The sequence below is a fragment of the Thamnophis elegans genome, chromosome 3 (assembly GCF_009769535.1).
Source record: "Thamnophis elegans isolate rThaEle1 chromosome 3, rThaEle1.pri, whole genome shotgun sequence".
In the NCBI taxonomy this organism is placed as follows: domain Eukaryota; kingdom Metazoa; phylum Chordata; class Lepidosauria; order Squamata; family Colubridae; genus Thamnophis; species Thamnophis elegans.
The window spans coordinates 76,718,995-76,736,747 of record NC_045543.1 but is presented as its reverse complement, the minus strand read 5'-3'; the positions used below and the strand labels follow the sequence as shown (position 1 = coordinate 76,736,747).

The following is a 17,753-nucleotide window of genomic DNA, read 5'->3' as shown; positions in this document are numbered from 1 at the left end:
CTAGAAGGGATCCAAAAGATGATCTGGATAGGATGTGAGGAAGAAGCAAGAAGCAAGTTTATGCTTTATAATCATAGTCAGTGATAAGAAGGTTAGGAAATGTGATTCAGAGAGTTTAAAGTCAAATGTTATGTCTCAAAATCTGATTATTTATGTATTGTACTTTGGTCTGGATTTGTCCTTATTGTGAAGGCATCCCTATTTGTCCTTTGTGAAGGCATTCTAGCCATTGGAGCGAAAAATATGAACTTTGACATGTTTTTGCTTCATGAAATTTAAGGAGGTATGTGCATTTGGAAGTCCTTGTCACTGTAAGAGTTGTTGGCAAATTGTGTTAAATATTTGTACTGAATTTCTTTTCCTTTCTCTTGGAGCCAATAGAAGAAAAACAAACATTTTTTGTGGAGCGGTAGTTTGGTTTGGGTTTAAAGACACCAGGCTAGAAACTGGAAAATTGTGAGTTCTAGTTCTGCAACCAATTGGGTGATTTTAGGCCAGTTATTACCTCTCATTGCTAAGAAGGAGGCACTGGCAACACACTTCTGAAAATATTGCCAAGAAAACCTCAGGGACTTTATCCAGTCAGTTGTTGGAGTCAGGTTTGACTCAAAATTTTTGCATAAGATACATCAGGGGAGAAATCCCAGTCATAATGATTTGTTTTCAGGAAAACGTTTTATGAAAAGTTCCCTATCTTTCTTATGGTTTGGGGGCTTTCTCTCCTTGGAAACAAGGGCCCCAAAGCAATATTTTTTCCGTTCTATTGAACTTGAAAGAATGGGGTAAATCTTGTTTCCCCTCAAAAAAGTGTTAGTAAATGGGCTGGACTCTAAGTTCTTTTATCAGAAAAAACATCAGAATGTCGAGTGTTTTTGCAAATTTCTTTTCCTATAGCTGCTTTTTAGGAAACGTTGGTTGTTCTTCTTGAGGAGATCAGGGTAATGGCTGGAGAAGGAAGTAGGGACTCATCAGTGGTGGAATTCAATTTTTTTTATTATTGATTCTGTGGGTGTGGCTTGGTGGATGTGGCAGAGGAAGGATACTATAAAATCTGCATTCCCACCCCACTCCAGGGGAAGGTTACTGCAAAATTCCCATTTCCTCCCGATCAGCTGGGACTTGTGAGGCAGAGAATAGATGGGACAGGGCCATCTATTGGATAGAGGTGGTATTTACCGGTTCTCTGAACTACTCAAAATTTCTGTTACCGGTTCTCCAGAATTGGTCAGAACCTGCTGAATACAGGGACTCATGCTTTTTGCTTTCCTGGATCCACTGTGTTGTGCCCTATTGGTTATCTGCTGTGTACTGTCCCCAAGAGTACATTGCATTTCAGTTTTTATCAGCAATCTCACCCTCTGCTTTGCCAAAAAAAAAAAATCCAGTGCTGGCTCTAGGGGGAGGAAAAGGTGGTGGTACTTGCTCCATGCTTTTTACCTTTTAAACTCTAAATAGGTTTTGAGGAGAAATTACAGCGTTCTTCAAACTTTAATAGTCTCTTAAATTGTGAATGAAATAGATATTGTTAGATAAGGCAGTTTTTAAACTAAGTTATGGGTTCCCCAGAGTCCTTACTCAGCCTATGCCAAGAACCAGAATCCCCCACCAGGAGAACAGATTTGCATATAAAAGATTTGCATATGACAGATGTATGAAAGCTAGACTCCAACATCTCCTTGTCTCTGGTAGCAACACATAGCACTATGGGGAATCTTGAGGAACTAATATTCATTGAAGTGTCCTCTTACCTAGACTTGGAAAACTCAGTCCTGCATTTAAAAGTTGGGGGAGAAGGTCATTCATTTAACTCTCCATAAGATAGTCACTCTATGAGTAGTAGAGACAGGCAGCCCTCTTCCCAGAGCAAGCAACAGAATAACTTGAGAAGTGTTAGGCCCTGCAGAACAGAATATGACACATGTTTTGTTGGAGAGAAAGAGATCTCTATATTTTTGGCTGTTGATTATCTTTTTATTAATTGCCTCTCCTACTGACACAAATGAAAATGTACCTGTACATGCTTCCTGTTATTTATGCTGTTCTGATATGGTGATTCACTGACCTTTTGGCATCTAAAGCAGCCAAGCAACAAGTTTACTGTGACTGCATACATGAACTCTATTTGAACATCATTCTGTCATTTGGACAAAGCCTATTTGCATTTTAGGGTTTTTTTTTAGTGTACATAAAACCACACATCCGTCTTGGGGTCAGCAACTGTTATGCTTATGTGAGAGAGAGCAATACCAACATCCGTTCTGGCTCCTCTGTGTAAATCATGCAAAGGTGGTTTGTTTTTCAGTCAATCATCTGCACAACAACACACCGTAATACCTAGCAATGAGAACAGAATTATTTTCATAGTTTTGGGGATGTTGTTCAAAGGTGGGATGGGATGCGTTTTCCATGTGGCCTCTTATACCAAGAAAGCTGCATTGGCATCCCCAACCAAATATCCTTATTAAGTAAGGGTGTCTATACTGTATAAGCAGACATTTGTTATCCACCATTTAGGTGTCAGTTCCTTTTGCAACAGATAGCAAACTAGTTTTAATGGACTAGATAGGAGAAAATGGAAAGATCAACAATTGTCTATGAATTTACCATACCTGGGAGTTACCTGAGAGAGAAAATATAAATATTTTTGGAGGGAGTTAATTGTGATTTGATGTTGTTTGAATTCCATTCTTGCAGTACTTCTCAAAAGCAGAATTAATCGAATGTGGTGTCCTTTGCAAACAGTATTAAGATTAAAAACATGCTGCCAGATTCCTGGGCAGAACATTTCTTGAAATCCCTAGACTTTGAACTCTGCTATAAGAGCAAACCTAAATTGTCAATTATTTACTAATCTAAAATGGGTGGGTTAGTTTTGTGTCTGTCCTGCCTTATTAACATTTTTCAATAACTGCTACCTTATGAACACAGGTTGTGTGGCTTTAAGTATATAATTATAAATGTAACAAAATTCATTTTTTATAATAATGTTGTTAAAATTACACTTAAAACATAAAAACTAATGCAAATTTAAAAAGAATTAATATAATAAAGTGAAGAAGAAAAAAATATACGGTATAAAAAGGTGAGTTCCCATCTTCCTCACAAGTATAAACAATTTTAATAGCTTATCACCTCTTCCTAAAATATAGCACATGACGTCTTCTTCCCTTACCCATCTCTTATCTATAAACAAATCCTTAAAGCCACATTGTTCAGTTCTGATCAGTAAAAGTCCATTAAAGATGTTGAGAGTCAGTTTGATATATTGATTGCTGGCCAAGAAACCAGGAGACTTTGTGAGTTCTAGATGGGTTACGGTGAGCCAATCATTGTCTCTCAGGCCACCTCACCTCAGGACTGAAGTTGGAAGGGGGGGGGGGAATAAGTATTATATTTGTTCACCACTTTGAGTTATTTATCAAAAATAATAAAGGCAGGTTAGATAATTATTGGGAAAATAAGTATGCCAATCCATTGTCCTTTTGAAGGCACCAATCCAATTTTGAGCAAAAAAATTGGCTGTGCCATGTTCTCAACTTGCCAGAGTCCACTGTCTTGCAGTTTCCTAACAAGAAGTAGCTGTCTGGAGCACTTGTATGTGATTTCAAAATGAGATGGGCAGGAAATAAAGTTAGTAAAAATAACAATAAATAATAATAATAATCTCAAGTCCTCACTTTGTCCAGAGATGAATTACAAATCTATTTACCAGCTGCAGTCTTAAGTCACCATTTCTTTCCCTGAAGTCATAAATGTAATATAACAGTTTTTAGAAGATAAAAATGCATGTAGTTAGGGCTTATTGTTGATGAGCTTATTAAGGCCCATCTTTTATTTCAGTCATACCTTTTTGTCTTATAAAATGTGTTTGCAATGCTTTAGCCACATCCCTTTACCCACATCCTTAAGGAAGTCTTTTTGTCAAGTATTTATTTTTAGCTTTTAAATTATAAGCCAGGCTGGGCAAATACGAGCAAAATACAGACTGCCTGTGGTATAGAAAACCAAAAGTATTCAAATGCTGTACATAACATGATCACAAGAGAGTTATTCTGAGCAGCGTGTTTCAGTACCGCCTTTTTTGTCCTTGTTGGGAGGTTGGGCCAAGTGGGTAAGGAATGAGGCCCGTCTGGGAAGAAAAAAATATTATTCTTATCCAGGTCTGGGGCACCTTCTTTCATTCTTATCCATTTTTGCTTGTTTCATATAATCAGAAAAGTTGCTTTTTGTGACTTATGCAGTGTGCATTCTGCCACATTACATTTTACCCAGAAATCTGTACCTTCTGAATTACAATCATCAAATATTTGCATGTTGAAAGATGTGAAGAAGAAGAAATGGATTGGAACTCCATTAGCTGAGCCTGGGCAGGAGGAGAGAATTTTGTCAGGAAATTCCAAATGAGTATAAATAAATTCTCCACAGCAAGTCCTGGGCAATTTGCCTGCTTATGTGTCAGGAGTACATACTCTGTTTAAGGCTCCAGACCCGAGTTCTTGCAAAGAAAACATTGCAGTATTCCCTTCTTCCCAGAATGGTGAGTAAAGCAAACAGATATGAGGGGGATGTGATGCTAGATTTAAGATAACTTTTTGTTTATAGCTTGTTTTCATGTTTAAAATTCAAAAAGAGAACGAGAAGTTCATACCTATATTGACTAGCTAGGCTTCTGTCTGTGATTTCTTAACATAAAGATAGCACTGTTTTCCCATACAAAGTAAAACTCTGTTAGTCCAAAGAAAAATGCCTATTTATAACTAACTTCAGCTTTAGACAAACTCATTGTTGGTTTTAACCAGTTTCTTTCTTGATTCACATAGTATTTGTATAGATGACTATTTGAATATCTCTTACATTAGTGCATTTCCTTCTAGCAGTTTTTTTAAAAAATAGAATATATACAGAAGTGTGAGTGGCATTTGTACTTAGAAGGTTTGTCACTGAAGATCTGTCACTGCATACAAAAAGTCACTGTCTTTTTGTATGCCGGAATGCAGTCATAGGGATAGAAATATTTCCATTCCAAAGTGTTGAAGTTTACACCTTTTAAATATGTTTTCCCTCTGATAAATATCAAGTTTAACTGATTTCTTTAAGCATAGAAGAATTAATTGAATTAATTTTCTTCATATTTTTCCTATTTGAGGTAAGCTTTTTTGGCCTTCGTCTGGAAAATAGGTACTTCTCTTTATAAATTGCTGGTCATTTGATTGATATAATGAAATGTGCGCTTTTTCTGATATATATATTCACTTTTAGATATATCTTTTCAGTGCAAAATTGAAGGCTAGGATTCCAGCCACAATATCTTTAGAAGTTATTTAATTATATCTGGGGTAAATTAGTTATTTGTTTCTTTGAGGAAATGCTTGAATTAACTTTTTAAGCACTGTTTGAACGTTTGATTTAACTTTTAACTACTTGAATGCTTGAATTAACTTTTTAAGCATGTGTGTTATGCAGGTCTCTACCAATAATATGTTGTAATGTTCTGTGTTGTTTGGACAAGGCATTTTCATTCATTAATCACTCTGTATAATTAATATAAATGTATATTAAAATAGATTTAGGGGAGTGTTGGATAATACTAGAAAAGCTATAAAATTGTACTGCATTGGCAGATCTCATATCTTTACTAACATAGAATTTTGAAAACATTGTAGGTTGTCTTTGTGGTAATTCCCACTGAGATTAATGTTTATGCTTATACAATTGTTATCACAGCCAATTTCTCAGATGTTTTGACCACTCTTCAATCTTTTTGCTTCTTTCTTCAGGAATTTGTTTAGAACAAAAAAAGCTTTAAAACATAGCTTTTCTAAAGTAGCCTATCCATTTTTAAGCTCAAAATTAAGCCTTGAGCATATGGAATGATGCTGACCATTTTTTCTATTACATTAACAAAGAGCTATTTTAAAAGTAAAAGATGCGTATAGAACTGTAACTCTGTGTGACCCTGTATTTTCATTATAAAAGAGTCATCCTTTTTGTTTTAAGTTTATTTATCATAAATTTTATGGAAATAAATTAAAGAAAAACAAAAGAAATGATTTGTTAATATGGGGTGTTTCAATTCTTTATTTAAAAACTGCTATAAATATGTAATACATCTATTTTTTTAAAAAAATCTAATTATCTTTACAACAATTATTTTAAAAATGCAGATTTAGGATAGCTGAAAGTGTATTGTAATGCTGTTTAAGCATGTGGACCAAATTTTGTAATCAAAATATTGTTTTATTTAATTGCATGGTTTGCCTTCGCGATTAATAGACGCTGGACAGTTCATAGCAGTCAATATAAAAGTAGCATTAAACATACAAATTATTAACGTAAACATATTATCACGAAAAATTAAGCAATTCCCAGGTGCTGTATTATACTAATTTATGCTCCAAAATCCTGGAATAGCCTTTGACTTTTTCTAAAATGATGTCAGGAAGAGGTCATTCCAATCGTCTAAGAGAGATACTTATTAGGGTTTTTAAGCATCTATTTGCCTTGTTAATAATGCACTAGTCACCAGTAGGTTTATAGATTCACTTCCAAATGCTTCTCTTCAAACTTTATGATGCCACCTTTCTCCAGCGAACATCAGGCCATGCCTTACCTAGACTGAGTGTGCCCATGTGGTAAGAATGTACCCCATGAGTTCAGGGTGAATATGTACTATGGCTGCCCTTTTCTCTTGTAGCCCTCCTGCCCTAATTTATCTTTCCCCTAGGGGTTTATACAGTGCCTTCCTCCACAAAATAAGCTTGTTCTATTGGGCTTTTAATCCAACTGGGTTGCTTAGTGGCAGGCTTCTTGCATGAGTTATGCCTTTATGTCTTTTGTCTTTTATGCATTGCTCTGTTATATAATGTGGAGAGTCAGAAGATTGGATTGAAATGTAAAGACCGTACATTACTAATAAACAATTCAATATGTATATTATAAAAGAATATTTTTTTTTCTTGGAATAACAGCTTTTGGACTCATGATGCCAAGATATTTAAAATAATGTAAACACTAAACAGACCTGCAGTTTTATGCATTTCAATATGTAAAAACGTTGGTGCCTATGGAAAATAGATGAGGTTTACTCCATTTAACCAATCTGACCATTTTACAGAATTGAATTTAGTTGTATAATATTACTGTCCAGTAAAGGATCTAAAAACTTGTTTAGAATCTCCAGCCATAAATATTCACATATATCCAAGAAAAGCATCTCTATGGTCGTCATAGGGGTATAACAATTAATAAATACACCATGATTGTTAATCACTACGGTATTAGAAAGTGCTCTTCTGGATCACATATTTCTAGTTCCATAACAAATGTTGTAGATTTGTTAAACTTAGTATACACCAGAAGATTTTGAATTCCTGCAATATCTGGATCCCTTTCAGTCGGGTTTCAGGCCTGGTTACTGCACCGAAACTGCTTTGGTCGCGCTGACCGATGATCTCTGGCGGGCCAGGGATAGAGGACATTCCTCTATCCTGGTGCTTCTTGACCTCTCAGCGGCCTTCGATACCATCGACCATGGTATCCTTCTGCGACGGTTACGAGAGGTGGGAGTGGGAGGTGGCACCGTCTTGCGGTGGTTCTCCTACTACCTCTCGGACAGGTCTCCGAACGCACTTCAAGGTGCTAGTCATTACTTTTAAAGCCCTACATGGCTTAGGACCTGGCTATCTGAGAGACCGCCTCCTGCCACATACCTCCCAACGACCAATAAGATCTCACAGGTTGAGCCTCCTCTGGGTGCCGTCGGCCGGACAATGCTGGCTGGCGACCCCTCGGGGGAAGGCCTTCTCTGTAGCTGCTCTGGCCCTGTGGAACAATCTACCCATAGAGATCCGGACCCTTTCCACTCTCTCGGCCTTCCGAAAAGCCACCAAAACCTGGCTGTTCCGGCAGGCCTGGGGCTGTTGAACAAGGTCCAGCCCCACCTAGATGGATTGTATGGTGTGTTTTTTTTTAATTGTATTTTTTAACTGTATCTTTCTATTTTTAACTTTTAATTTTTTATCTTGTTCTGTAAGCTGCCCAGAGTCCTACGGGATTGGGCGGCATACAAATCTATTAAATTACTAATTACTAAATTATTACAAATATATACTTGACCATTCCATGTAGATTAAAAAATATTTGACTTGGGAGGGAACCAATTCATAAATTTAAATCAACATATACCAGTGATGGCTAACCTTTTTTTATGTGCACTGCAGCTGACCTAGAGCAACTACTTGTGTGCCCTCAGATATGGCTCTGTGCGCCATCTGTGGCACGCATGCCATAGGTTTGCCATCATGGCCATATACCATCCAGAGATCTAGACCAGGGGTTGCCCACGGGGCTGGCTTGGAGATAGCAAAGGACCAGCCTATGGTGCCTCTGGCAGCCAAAATCACACGTAAGGGGGGCATGGGAGGCCCCCCCACCCCATTTTCAGCCTGGAAAGCCTCTTGCAGCACTCTGCTGTTCAAAACACCCCCCTCCTGTGCCCCATTTTGGCCTGCGAACTGCTGCAGGAGGCCCTCCAGGACAAAACGCCCCAGTTTGCCTGGCAGGGTGCTGCAGGAGATGTCTGTCCCATCTCTCTCTCTCCCCCACCCCTTCCCAGCTGGCCTGCTGAGGAAAACTACAATGCTGCTCCAGCCTTCGAAGAAATCCAGTTTGACACCCCTGGTCTAGACAATACATTCTGGGACCCTGAAAGGCATAATCCTGTACCCAATTACCTGTAAATTACTCCAGTTGAACAAAATACATTGCTTCTGAATAGGTAAGGTAGTTTCATTCAAGCTAAGTTATATTGCTAATGATTTCATGGAAACATTCATGTAGTTTTCATGTCAGCAATACATAAGTGCCTCTTGTTACTGTTCCAGACTACCCCACACAACGCTGCTTTCTAAAGTAGCACATAATCATGATCTTTTTTGGTGATGTCTCAACCAAGATTCTATAAGTACTAGTATGAGCAATACTGCTTATGTTAAATAAGTTATTTATTAATTATGCTGGAGAAGTATTTTCAACTAATACTATTTCTAGTAAAAAGCCTAGAAACTTCTGGGAAGTTGCCAATGGTTATCAAGCCAAATATTAACTATACTGAAAGTCTTAATTTTACAGAGATTTAGCTCATGAAAAAATGTCCCATTTAATTCTATCATGTCATGCAGCAAAAGTTGTTTGTGACTTGTGACACAAATAAGCAATTTGTGTTTCATCAGTAAACCTTTTTTATTTGACAAAGGGAAAAATGAATAAGCAGGAAGTACTTATACAAAAAAAAGTATTTATGCCAGTAAAACAAAACCCTTTAAAGCAAATTATTTTGCCTAGCCATTACATTTCTAATGAATTAAGAGAGGGTTCATTAGAGTAAGGTTAACATAAACAAATGAAATGAAGTTTTAGCGCTCGAATTTTTTGATTCAGTAAAAATGACTCTATGCACTTTTGTAAGAAAAACAATATAGTTCATCCTGATATTAATTCATTAAACTATGACACAGAGCAAAATATGAGACATTTAAGATAAACAAAACATGATATGTAATCCAAAATATATTATTACTGTAACAAGTTTGACAATATGATTATCATAACAGGAAATGTACATTCCTAGAGATGTTCAAGAATTCAAATATTTTAATTCTCCGGACTTGTGTCGAGTTTGGTAAATCATTTTCTTGCTTTTTATAAATTTTTAACAAGTGAATTCATATTTTACTGCTATGGGATACATTTAGCATATTTTTCGGAATATAAGACGCACTCTTATAGGCTGAAAATCTGGGTGTGTCTTATACACCAAATACAGCATTTTTTGCCTCCTGAAACCCCATCCCCTTCACCAAAATGGCCGTGCAGAGCCTGTAAAAGGCTTTCAGAGAACTCCTGGGGGCTGGGGAAGGCAGAAATGAGTGAAAAACAGGCCATTTGTTTTGCTCAATTTTGCTCCCCCAACCACCAGGAGTGCTCTATAAGCCTCCTAAAGGCTATGCATGCAATTTTTTTGACAAAAAATGGGCCCGTTTTTGTGAAAAATAGGCAGTTTTTTGCTTGTTTTTGCCCCCCCCCCCCGGAGCACTCTGCAAGTTCCCTTAAAGGCTATTCATGCTTTTTTTTTTTTTGAAAAAAAAACAGGCCTCCTTTCACGAAAACGGGCCATTTTTGGGAGGTTAAAAGAGTGCAAAAACTTTTTTTTAAATTTGCCTCGTCAAAACCTTGGTGCGTCTTATACTCTGGTGTGTCTTATACTCTGAAAAATACAGTATATTGCTTGAGAATTTAAGCTGAATGATGAAATTAAGGTAAAGATTCCCTCATGGCACATTTTTCTGGTGATTAAAGTACCTCCTCAAAAAATATAAATTGTGATTTTTGTATGTAAAAGAAGAGGTAAAGTATTATAAACTATATGGGTTATAATACTAACTACACTGACTTAGTTTAATTTTGCATGTAGAGATTTTCCCACATAACAAGCTGGAGAAATGTCACTTGAAACATCTAAATACGTACGAGAGTTTTCTTTCAGGAACAACTTTGTTGTTTTTAAATTTGGTTCTTTAAGAATGGCAAATTGTGTTTTAAACCATTTATTAAAAGCTTGGATAGAGAAAGGGTCTAAGGCAGGGGTGTCAAATTCGATTTCATTGAGGGCTGCATCAGGGATGTGCTTGATCTCGGGGGGGGGAGGCATGGCCCTCTGCCAGTGAAAATGGAGCTTAGCGGGGCCATATCCCCTTGAGCTCCGTTTTCACTGGCAGAGGGCTATAGGAGGCCGTCACAGCCAAAAACAGAGCCTGGGAACGCCACACATGGTCCTCCCAAGCTCTGTTTTTGCTGGCAGAGGTACCACCGGCTGATCCATCGCTGTTTCCAGGGCGGCCCCGCAGGCCAGATCTAAGCACCCCGCGGGCTGCATGCGGCCCACACGCCTTAAGTTTATTACCCCTGGTTTAAGGTAATTTTCATTAAATGAAAATGAGATTTAGTAAAGCACAGAATGGGCTTGTCTTCAATCCTCCCCTCTGAGCCTTCCCTAGTCTGAGTAATAAAATCCCCAGAAGAAGCTAAATGGCCAGGCCAAGTATAACCTTTATTATTTGCATTTTGTTCATTGATCAATTGCTAGTCCATTGCTCAGATATCTCTTTTTCTAGGGAACTTACAACATAATGAATGATATAAGGTCTCCTGCTTGAGCAGTGGATTGGACTAGAAGACTTCCAAGGTCCCTTCCTATGTTGTTATTCTATGTTCTAAATATTTGTGTGGTTGCCTTAAAATTTTCAGGCAAGTAACTCTTTTCAGGACAAATCAAAATGGGTCATCCCATTACTGTTTTTAATAAAAAATAATGCAAGCTTTAGGACTGTGATTTTTTTAAAGTGTCCGAGCTATTGAAAAAAAACTAACTATATACCAAAAGGGAATGGAAAAGGAAATATGGGGGGAGAGGAGGGCCTTCCCTAGTGCAGAAAATAATATAAAGTCATTGGTGAATGCTTAGCCTATGAAAGATCGTGATCTGTTTATTTATACTCATGCTGGAAACATTTTTCCCTTTATGGGATGAAGAATGAGCAAGTTGAGAGATAGGGATTTTGCAAGCGAACAGTTTCTGTGACGTATGGAACTATGATTGCAGGAAATATTCCAAAGCCTGGTAGACTTTGGACAGAAGTATGTGCAGACTCAAAAAAAGAAATGGAAAGGTAATATTAATTAAATGAAAAATTTGCTGTCGGTGCTTACAGACTTTTATTGTGTGTCTAGGCTGGGGAATGGGGCGGAGAGGGTGAGGAGCAGCTCGTACTGCACGCCTAGGCATAAATGCTCTTTTTGAAGGCGCACTGTAGATGGATTGTACTTTAATTTAAAATGCTTTGCTGAAACATATGTCTCCTGGGACGGCAGGAAGCTATCCTGTCCTGACATTTGAGCTGGCAGTTTCTGTTTCAGTGGAGATATTTTCGACTGTCTTGTAAATTATGTCCATGCTATAAGAATATAAACGAGGTAACATGAACAATCCTACACGAAAGTGTTCCTAAACAGAGAGTCAGTGTTCCTTTGTATTGTTTTGCTTTTATATTTTAGTACATTGAATTAAATTTCTCTGCTGGCTGTTTACCATTTATAAATTCAGTGTGTGTGTCTGTGTGTGTTAACATGTTAATACAGTTTGCCAAAGAACACAGGTCCATTTCACCTTTCATCATAGAACAATGCAGAACTATCAAATACTAATTATAATCAGTGATATTTTTAAATGGCTATATGCAAACCCATCTCAAATGCATGCATTTATTTTGTATCTTATAATTAGATGACCCAAACTTAACATGAAATGTGAGTATGCTAAAAACTGATTCAAGACATGTAGTGCATTCTCCAGGGGAGTATGATGTACTGGTTCTGGTATTTGAACAGCATCACTATATTTTTAACTTCTAGTAAGTTTTTTAATTTTGCATTTTTTCTTTTTCTTTTTCTAGAAAACGAAGAAAATGCCATAAATGGGGAAGATGACAAAATTCAGAAAGATCCCTATTTTGTGGAGACACCTTACGGCTACCAGCTTGATTTGGATTTTCTCAAGTATGTGGAAGATATACAGAAGGGAAATACTATTAAGAAACTGAACATTCAAAAGAAGCGGAAAGTGACACCACCTTTTGCTTCTGTCAAAATCCCTTCCAATCAGTACAGTGAATGGACATCAAATGAATCTCTTTCTTCATCCAACAGTGATGAAAACAAACATTCGTCTTTACTTTTTACAGCCCAAAGCCAATTAGCAGGGACAATTTCTGCAAAGCCTTCCTTGGCATTTGAAGCTTCTCCAAGCTTCCTAACTATCCCTGAAAGCAAACCATTACTTCCTCCTTCACCACAGCTGCCTAGACACAACCTTCGAGTTACAAAAACTCTCATGGAAACACGTAGGAGATTGGAACAGGAGAAAATGGCAATGCAGCCCATCCCTGGAGAAACCCGGAGGCCTAGGCTTTCCAGTTTTGGAGCCATGGGCTCCACCGGCTCTCTTCCTTCTTTTGTAGGATCCAGTAGCCAGAATCAGATGTGCCAGCAATTTCAGAATGGCTATCAAGGCAATGGAGAGTGTAGTCTTTATCTGGCCTCCTCTTTGGGCAGTTCTATTCGGCATAGCCCATTGAGTTCAGGAGTATCAACACCTGTGACCAACGTGAGCCCAGTGCACCTGCAACACATCAGGGAACAAATGGCTATTGCCCTCAAACATCTCAAGGAACTGGAGGAGCAAGTCAAAACCATCCCTGTGCTCCAGGTTAAGATCTCAGTACTTCAGGAGGAGAAAAGACAGCTGGTGGCAAAGCTCAAAAGCCAAAGAATGGTCAATCAAAATGACACAGGCACTTTCAGAAAGAGATCTTACAGTGCAGGAAATGCAGAGCAGTGGAAGCACCTGTCTTCGGTCAGAGGCGGCGGGGAGCTTTACATAGACTGTGAAGAAGATACGGGGAATGTGGGGCATAGCACAGAGCAGGTAGAAGAGTTCAGGCATTTGACTGCTGAAATGCAAGCATTGGAAAAGAAAATCCAGGACAGCAGTTACGATATTTCCTCTGTGCGAGGCAATCGGGCTAATGTAGCAAAAGAGAATAGGTCAATTGCTGTTGGTGCAGATGTAAGCATGAATGATATTGTGGTATATAACAGAGCTTTGAGGGCATGCAGGGATGTAGCCGTGGGAACAGAGGTGAAGACTAAAGATTTTGTTGCTGGGGTGTCAGAAGAAATGCTTGGTCTGTCTACTGAGGCTGAGAGAGAGATAGAACTTCAGCATCAGATGATTGAATCCCTTAAAGAGAAAATCTACCGGCTGGAGGTTCAGTTGAGGGAAGCCACTTACGACAGGGAGATGATCAAATTAAAGCATGAGCTTCAGGCAGCTGGATCTAGGAAAAAATCAGACAAGGCATTAATGGCACAGCCCCTTGTCTTCAGCAAAGCAGTGGGCACAGAAATCCAAATGAGAGACCAAATGGTGGGAAACCACGTGGATATTGTTGATTCTTGTGTAGGGAACAGTCCCCAGATGAGTAGCATTGGTGTATTGTGTAGGCCTATGTTGCAGAGTTCAGCTGTGGGGCCAGATGTTCCCATGAATTGGTGGATTGTAAAAGAGAGGAACGAAATGTGTGATCGTTGTATTGGGAGTTATGTTGAGACCCACAATAAATGTGTGGGCACAGAAATGAGCTTCTGCGAAACCGGGGTCAATACAGAGGAATTGGTGGACAGCTTAAGCCTGCATAAGAGAGAACTACAAATCAAGGAAGTGTGGTCACTTGGCTATAGAGACTCTTTGGATCTGACATTGTGTCCAGCTAAAGAGACCACATCTTGCAGCACAAACACAGAGACTCCTTGCAGAGCCAACTCTGGAATCATGGCAGTGCCTTGTACAATTAACCAGGGAACCAATACAGTATTAGAAAAGGCCGATGGATTCACCAACACAGAAATGACGATTTTGACAGATTCCAGCACCAATACTTTGTTGAGCACTTCTGATAAACAGACAAACACTGTGGCTGTGGAGCTGAAGACGGTGGCTGTTGGAGATGGTAGGGTCAAGGATGTAAATACTGCTGCTAAAACTCGTTCCATTGGTATAGGAACTTTGCTTTCTACTACTACTAGCTTTGATAAATCTTCTCTAACAAAGACCAAAGACTGCGGAGTAGGTCAGATCAGTATTCATGAGAACTATCTAGTTGGATTAAAAATGAGAAACATTGCCTGTGGTCCACCACCAGTTTCTCTTGCACCACCCAGCACGAGAAGCATTGGTGTTGGGGATGATTCTGTGGATGATTCAGGGAATCCCGACACTGATAGCCCATTTCCTCTGCCCGAAATAAGGACCGGCCTGGACCATTACATTGAACGGGTTCAAAAGCTTGTTCAAGAACAGCAAATGCTCCTTGCTGAAAATTATGCTGAACTAGCAGATGCTTTTGGAGAACCTCACTCACAAATAGGCTCTCTCAATTCTCAGCTCATCAGCACTCTATCATCTATCAACACGGTCATGAAATATGCAAGCACAGAGGAACTGCGCAGCTTAGAGGTACCAAAACAATGCACGGACAAACCTACTGCTACAGGTAGGCAGAGTGTATTGAGTCTAAGCTGTTGTAGAGCAGTTTTGCCTTAAGCTGCACCTTCTGAATGTATGGGGCTTTGTAGCTCCTTAGCATATAGTGTCTGGGAATTAGGAAAGTCAGTGTTTGATTCCTCAGAAGTTCATATCTTTATGAGAGAGAGAAATATCTTTATTACTCTCTAAAGAGAACAAGAAGGAGTTTGATAGCCCTTTTCCAGCTAACCAATTTTATTTACAGGCATAAAATATTATGAGTTGCAGATGCCCATTATGAGCTTTATGCATTCTAATAAAACCGGTTAGCCGGAGAAGGAACTTAACAGTCTCCTTGTGATTTTTTTTTTTTTTTTTTTTTTGCTTTCCAAATTCCCATAGTGGCATGAATTTATTTGAAACACTGCTGTTTTTTTTTTAAAGATCTGTTTTCAAAGTGTTGCTGTGGATACAAACAGTTAATGCCAAATGTTAGTATTTGTGTAAGAGATAAGAGATGCAGGCTTTGTCATTGTCTGTAATTTTTTTGTATCTAATTAATAATATAGGTCTGCACAAAATATTGTACAGCATTAGAAATGGTCTAGGTTTTTGTATGATTTATTTGAGCAGAGACGACTAACAATTGCCTCGTCCTCCTTTATAAGAGCCCCTTTAACAACATCTTTGTACCCCTGTCTCTTTTCTCTTAGAGAGGTCCGTCCCCCCCTAAAATAATTGCTTTCAGATGGGACAACATCTGAAGTCTCAGAATAGAGGCAGGTGCTACCGGTATCTAAAGCAAGGGTTCCAACCTTTGCAACTTTTAAGACTTGTGGACTTAAAGCTGGCTGGGGAAATTCTTGGAGTTGAAATCCAGAAGTTTTAAAGTTGCTAAGGTTGGACACTCCTGATATAAAGAGAAAAGTCATTTACTTTGCTGAGAATCAGGATTCTAGAAAGATTGGGTTGGTATGAGCCTTCTCCATTCTAGACTTCACCTGCATTTTTCTAAAGTCCTTGCTTCAGTCCTACCCAAAAATGGCAATGGTTTTTCCTTCTCTTTCTCACTGTAGACAACCATATTCCACTGGCTTCATTTTCTTCCATCTCCAATTACTTTTTTTATTTCATCTTACAGTTAGTCCTCAACTTATGAGCACAATTGAGTCCCAAAGTTCTGTTACTAGGCAAGACAGTTGTTAAGTGAATTTTCACCCCATTTTACGACCTTCCCTGCCACAGTTGTTAAGTGAATCACTGCAGTTAAGTTAGTAACATGGTTATTAACTGAATCTAGCTTCCCCATTGATTTTGCTTGTGAGAAGATTGCCAAAAGTGATCACAAGATACACTGCCATCATCATAAATATGAGCCAGTTATCAAGCGTCTAAATTTTGTTCATGTGACCACACGGATGCTGCAATAGTTGTAAGTGTGAAAAACGGTCGTAAGTCCCTTTCTTCAATGCCATTATCATGTCGAACAGTCACTAAATATATGGTTGTAAGTTGAGGACTACCTACCGTGTTTCCCCCAAAATAAGACACGGTCTTATTTTCTTTTGACCCACAAAATATGGCTTGTACCTTATTATAAGGGGAGGGCTTATTGTTTTGGGGTTGCCGGGTGGCTGCTGTCTTGCGAGAGGGCTTCCGAAGAGCCAGGCCTCAGGGGCAAACAGCTGTGTTGCACTGTCACAGCAGCGCAACACAGCATCCATGAAGTGACCACACTCACGAGCAGCCACCTGGCAAACCCCCTTTCCAGATGGGCACAGCGCCATTCAATGACTTAGGGGTATCGCCAAGCTGCGTGAATGCCTTTTGCTGCCCCCAGCTCTTGTGGCTTTTGGCACCTTTGGAATGCCTCTAGGTCAGTGAATGGTGCTCTGCATGGCTGGAGAAGGGGGTTGCATGAGCGGCTGTTCCGTTCCCTGCTTGCGCGCCACAGAAAAAGCCATGCTGGGATGGCAGCAGCGGTGGTGCCCTGATTCTGCAGGGAGAGTTGGGCCAGGGCATCGTGAAGCTGGGAGGTGCGGAAGCATGGAGCGGAACAGCCGCTCATGCAACCCCTCTCTCCAGCCGTGCAGAGCACCATTCACTGACTTAGAGGCATTCCAAAGGTGCCAAAAGCCACAGGAGCTGGGGGCGGCAAACAGGCACTCACCTGGCTTTGCGATACCCCTAGGTCAGTGAATAGTGCTGTGTCCATCTGGAAAGAGGGTTTGCCATGTAGCTGCTCGTGAGCATGGTCACTTCATGGATGCTGTGTTGCGCTGCTGCGACAGCGCAACATAGCTGTTCGCCCCTGAGGCTGTGCCCAACTCTTTGGGAGCCCGCTCACAAGAGAGAAACCACCCGGCAACCCCCCTCTCCAGCTGGGCACAGTGTCACTCACTGACCTAGCGGTATCCCGAAGGCACCAAGCAACGCGAGCGCCTTTGCCCGCCCCCCTGGTTCCTGTGCCTTCAGGATACCTCTAGGTCAGTGAGCAGTGCTCTGCCTGGCCGAAGGGGGGAGGATTGTATAGGGGGCTTATTTTCATGGCATGGCCTTAGTTTCAGGACATGTCATATTTTCGGGAAAACACGGTATATTTCTATTTAATATT

At 39.6% G+C, this 17,753-nt stretch overlaps 1 protein-coding gene across 3 annotated transcripts in view; it reads left to right on the top strand.

The window, feature by feature from the left end:
- Positions 1–17,753, top strand: part of KANK1 (KN motif and ankyrin repeat domains 1) — a 140,932-nt gene that overhangs the window by 107,555 nt on the left and 15,624 nt on the right. For 2 of the 3 annotated variants that reach the window (XM_032212782.1, XM_032212781.1), the window contains one exon: positions 12,510–15,167. In XM_032212782.1, coding sequence (XP_032068673.1) covers positions 12,510–15,167 — 2,658 coding nt within the window. Of the gene's footprint in view, positions 1–4,460; positions 4,538–12,509; positions 15,168–17,753 lie in introns of those variants that run through there. The other variant, XM_032212784.1, reaches the window with a different exon arrangement.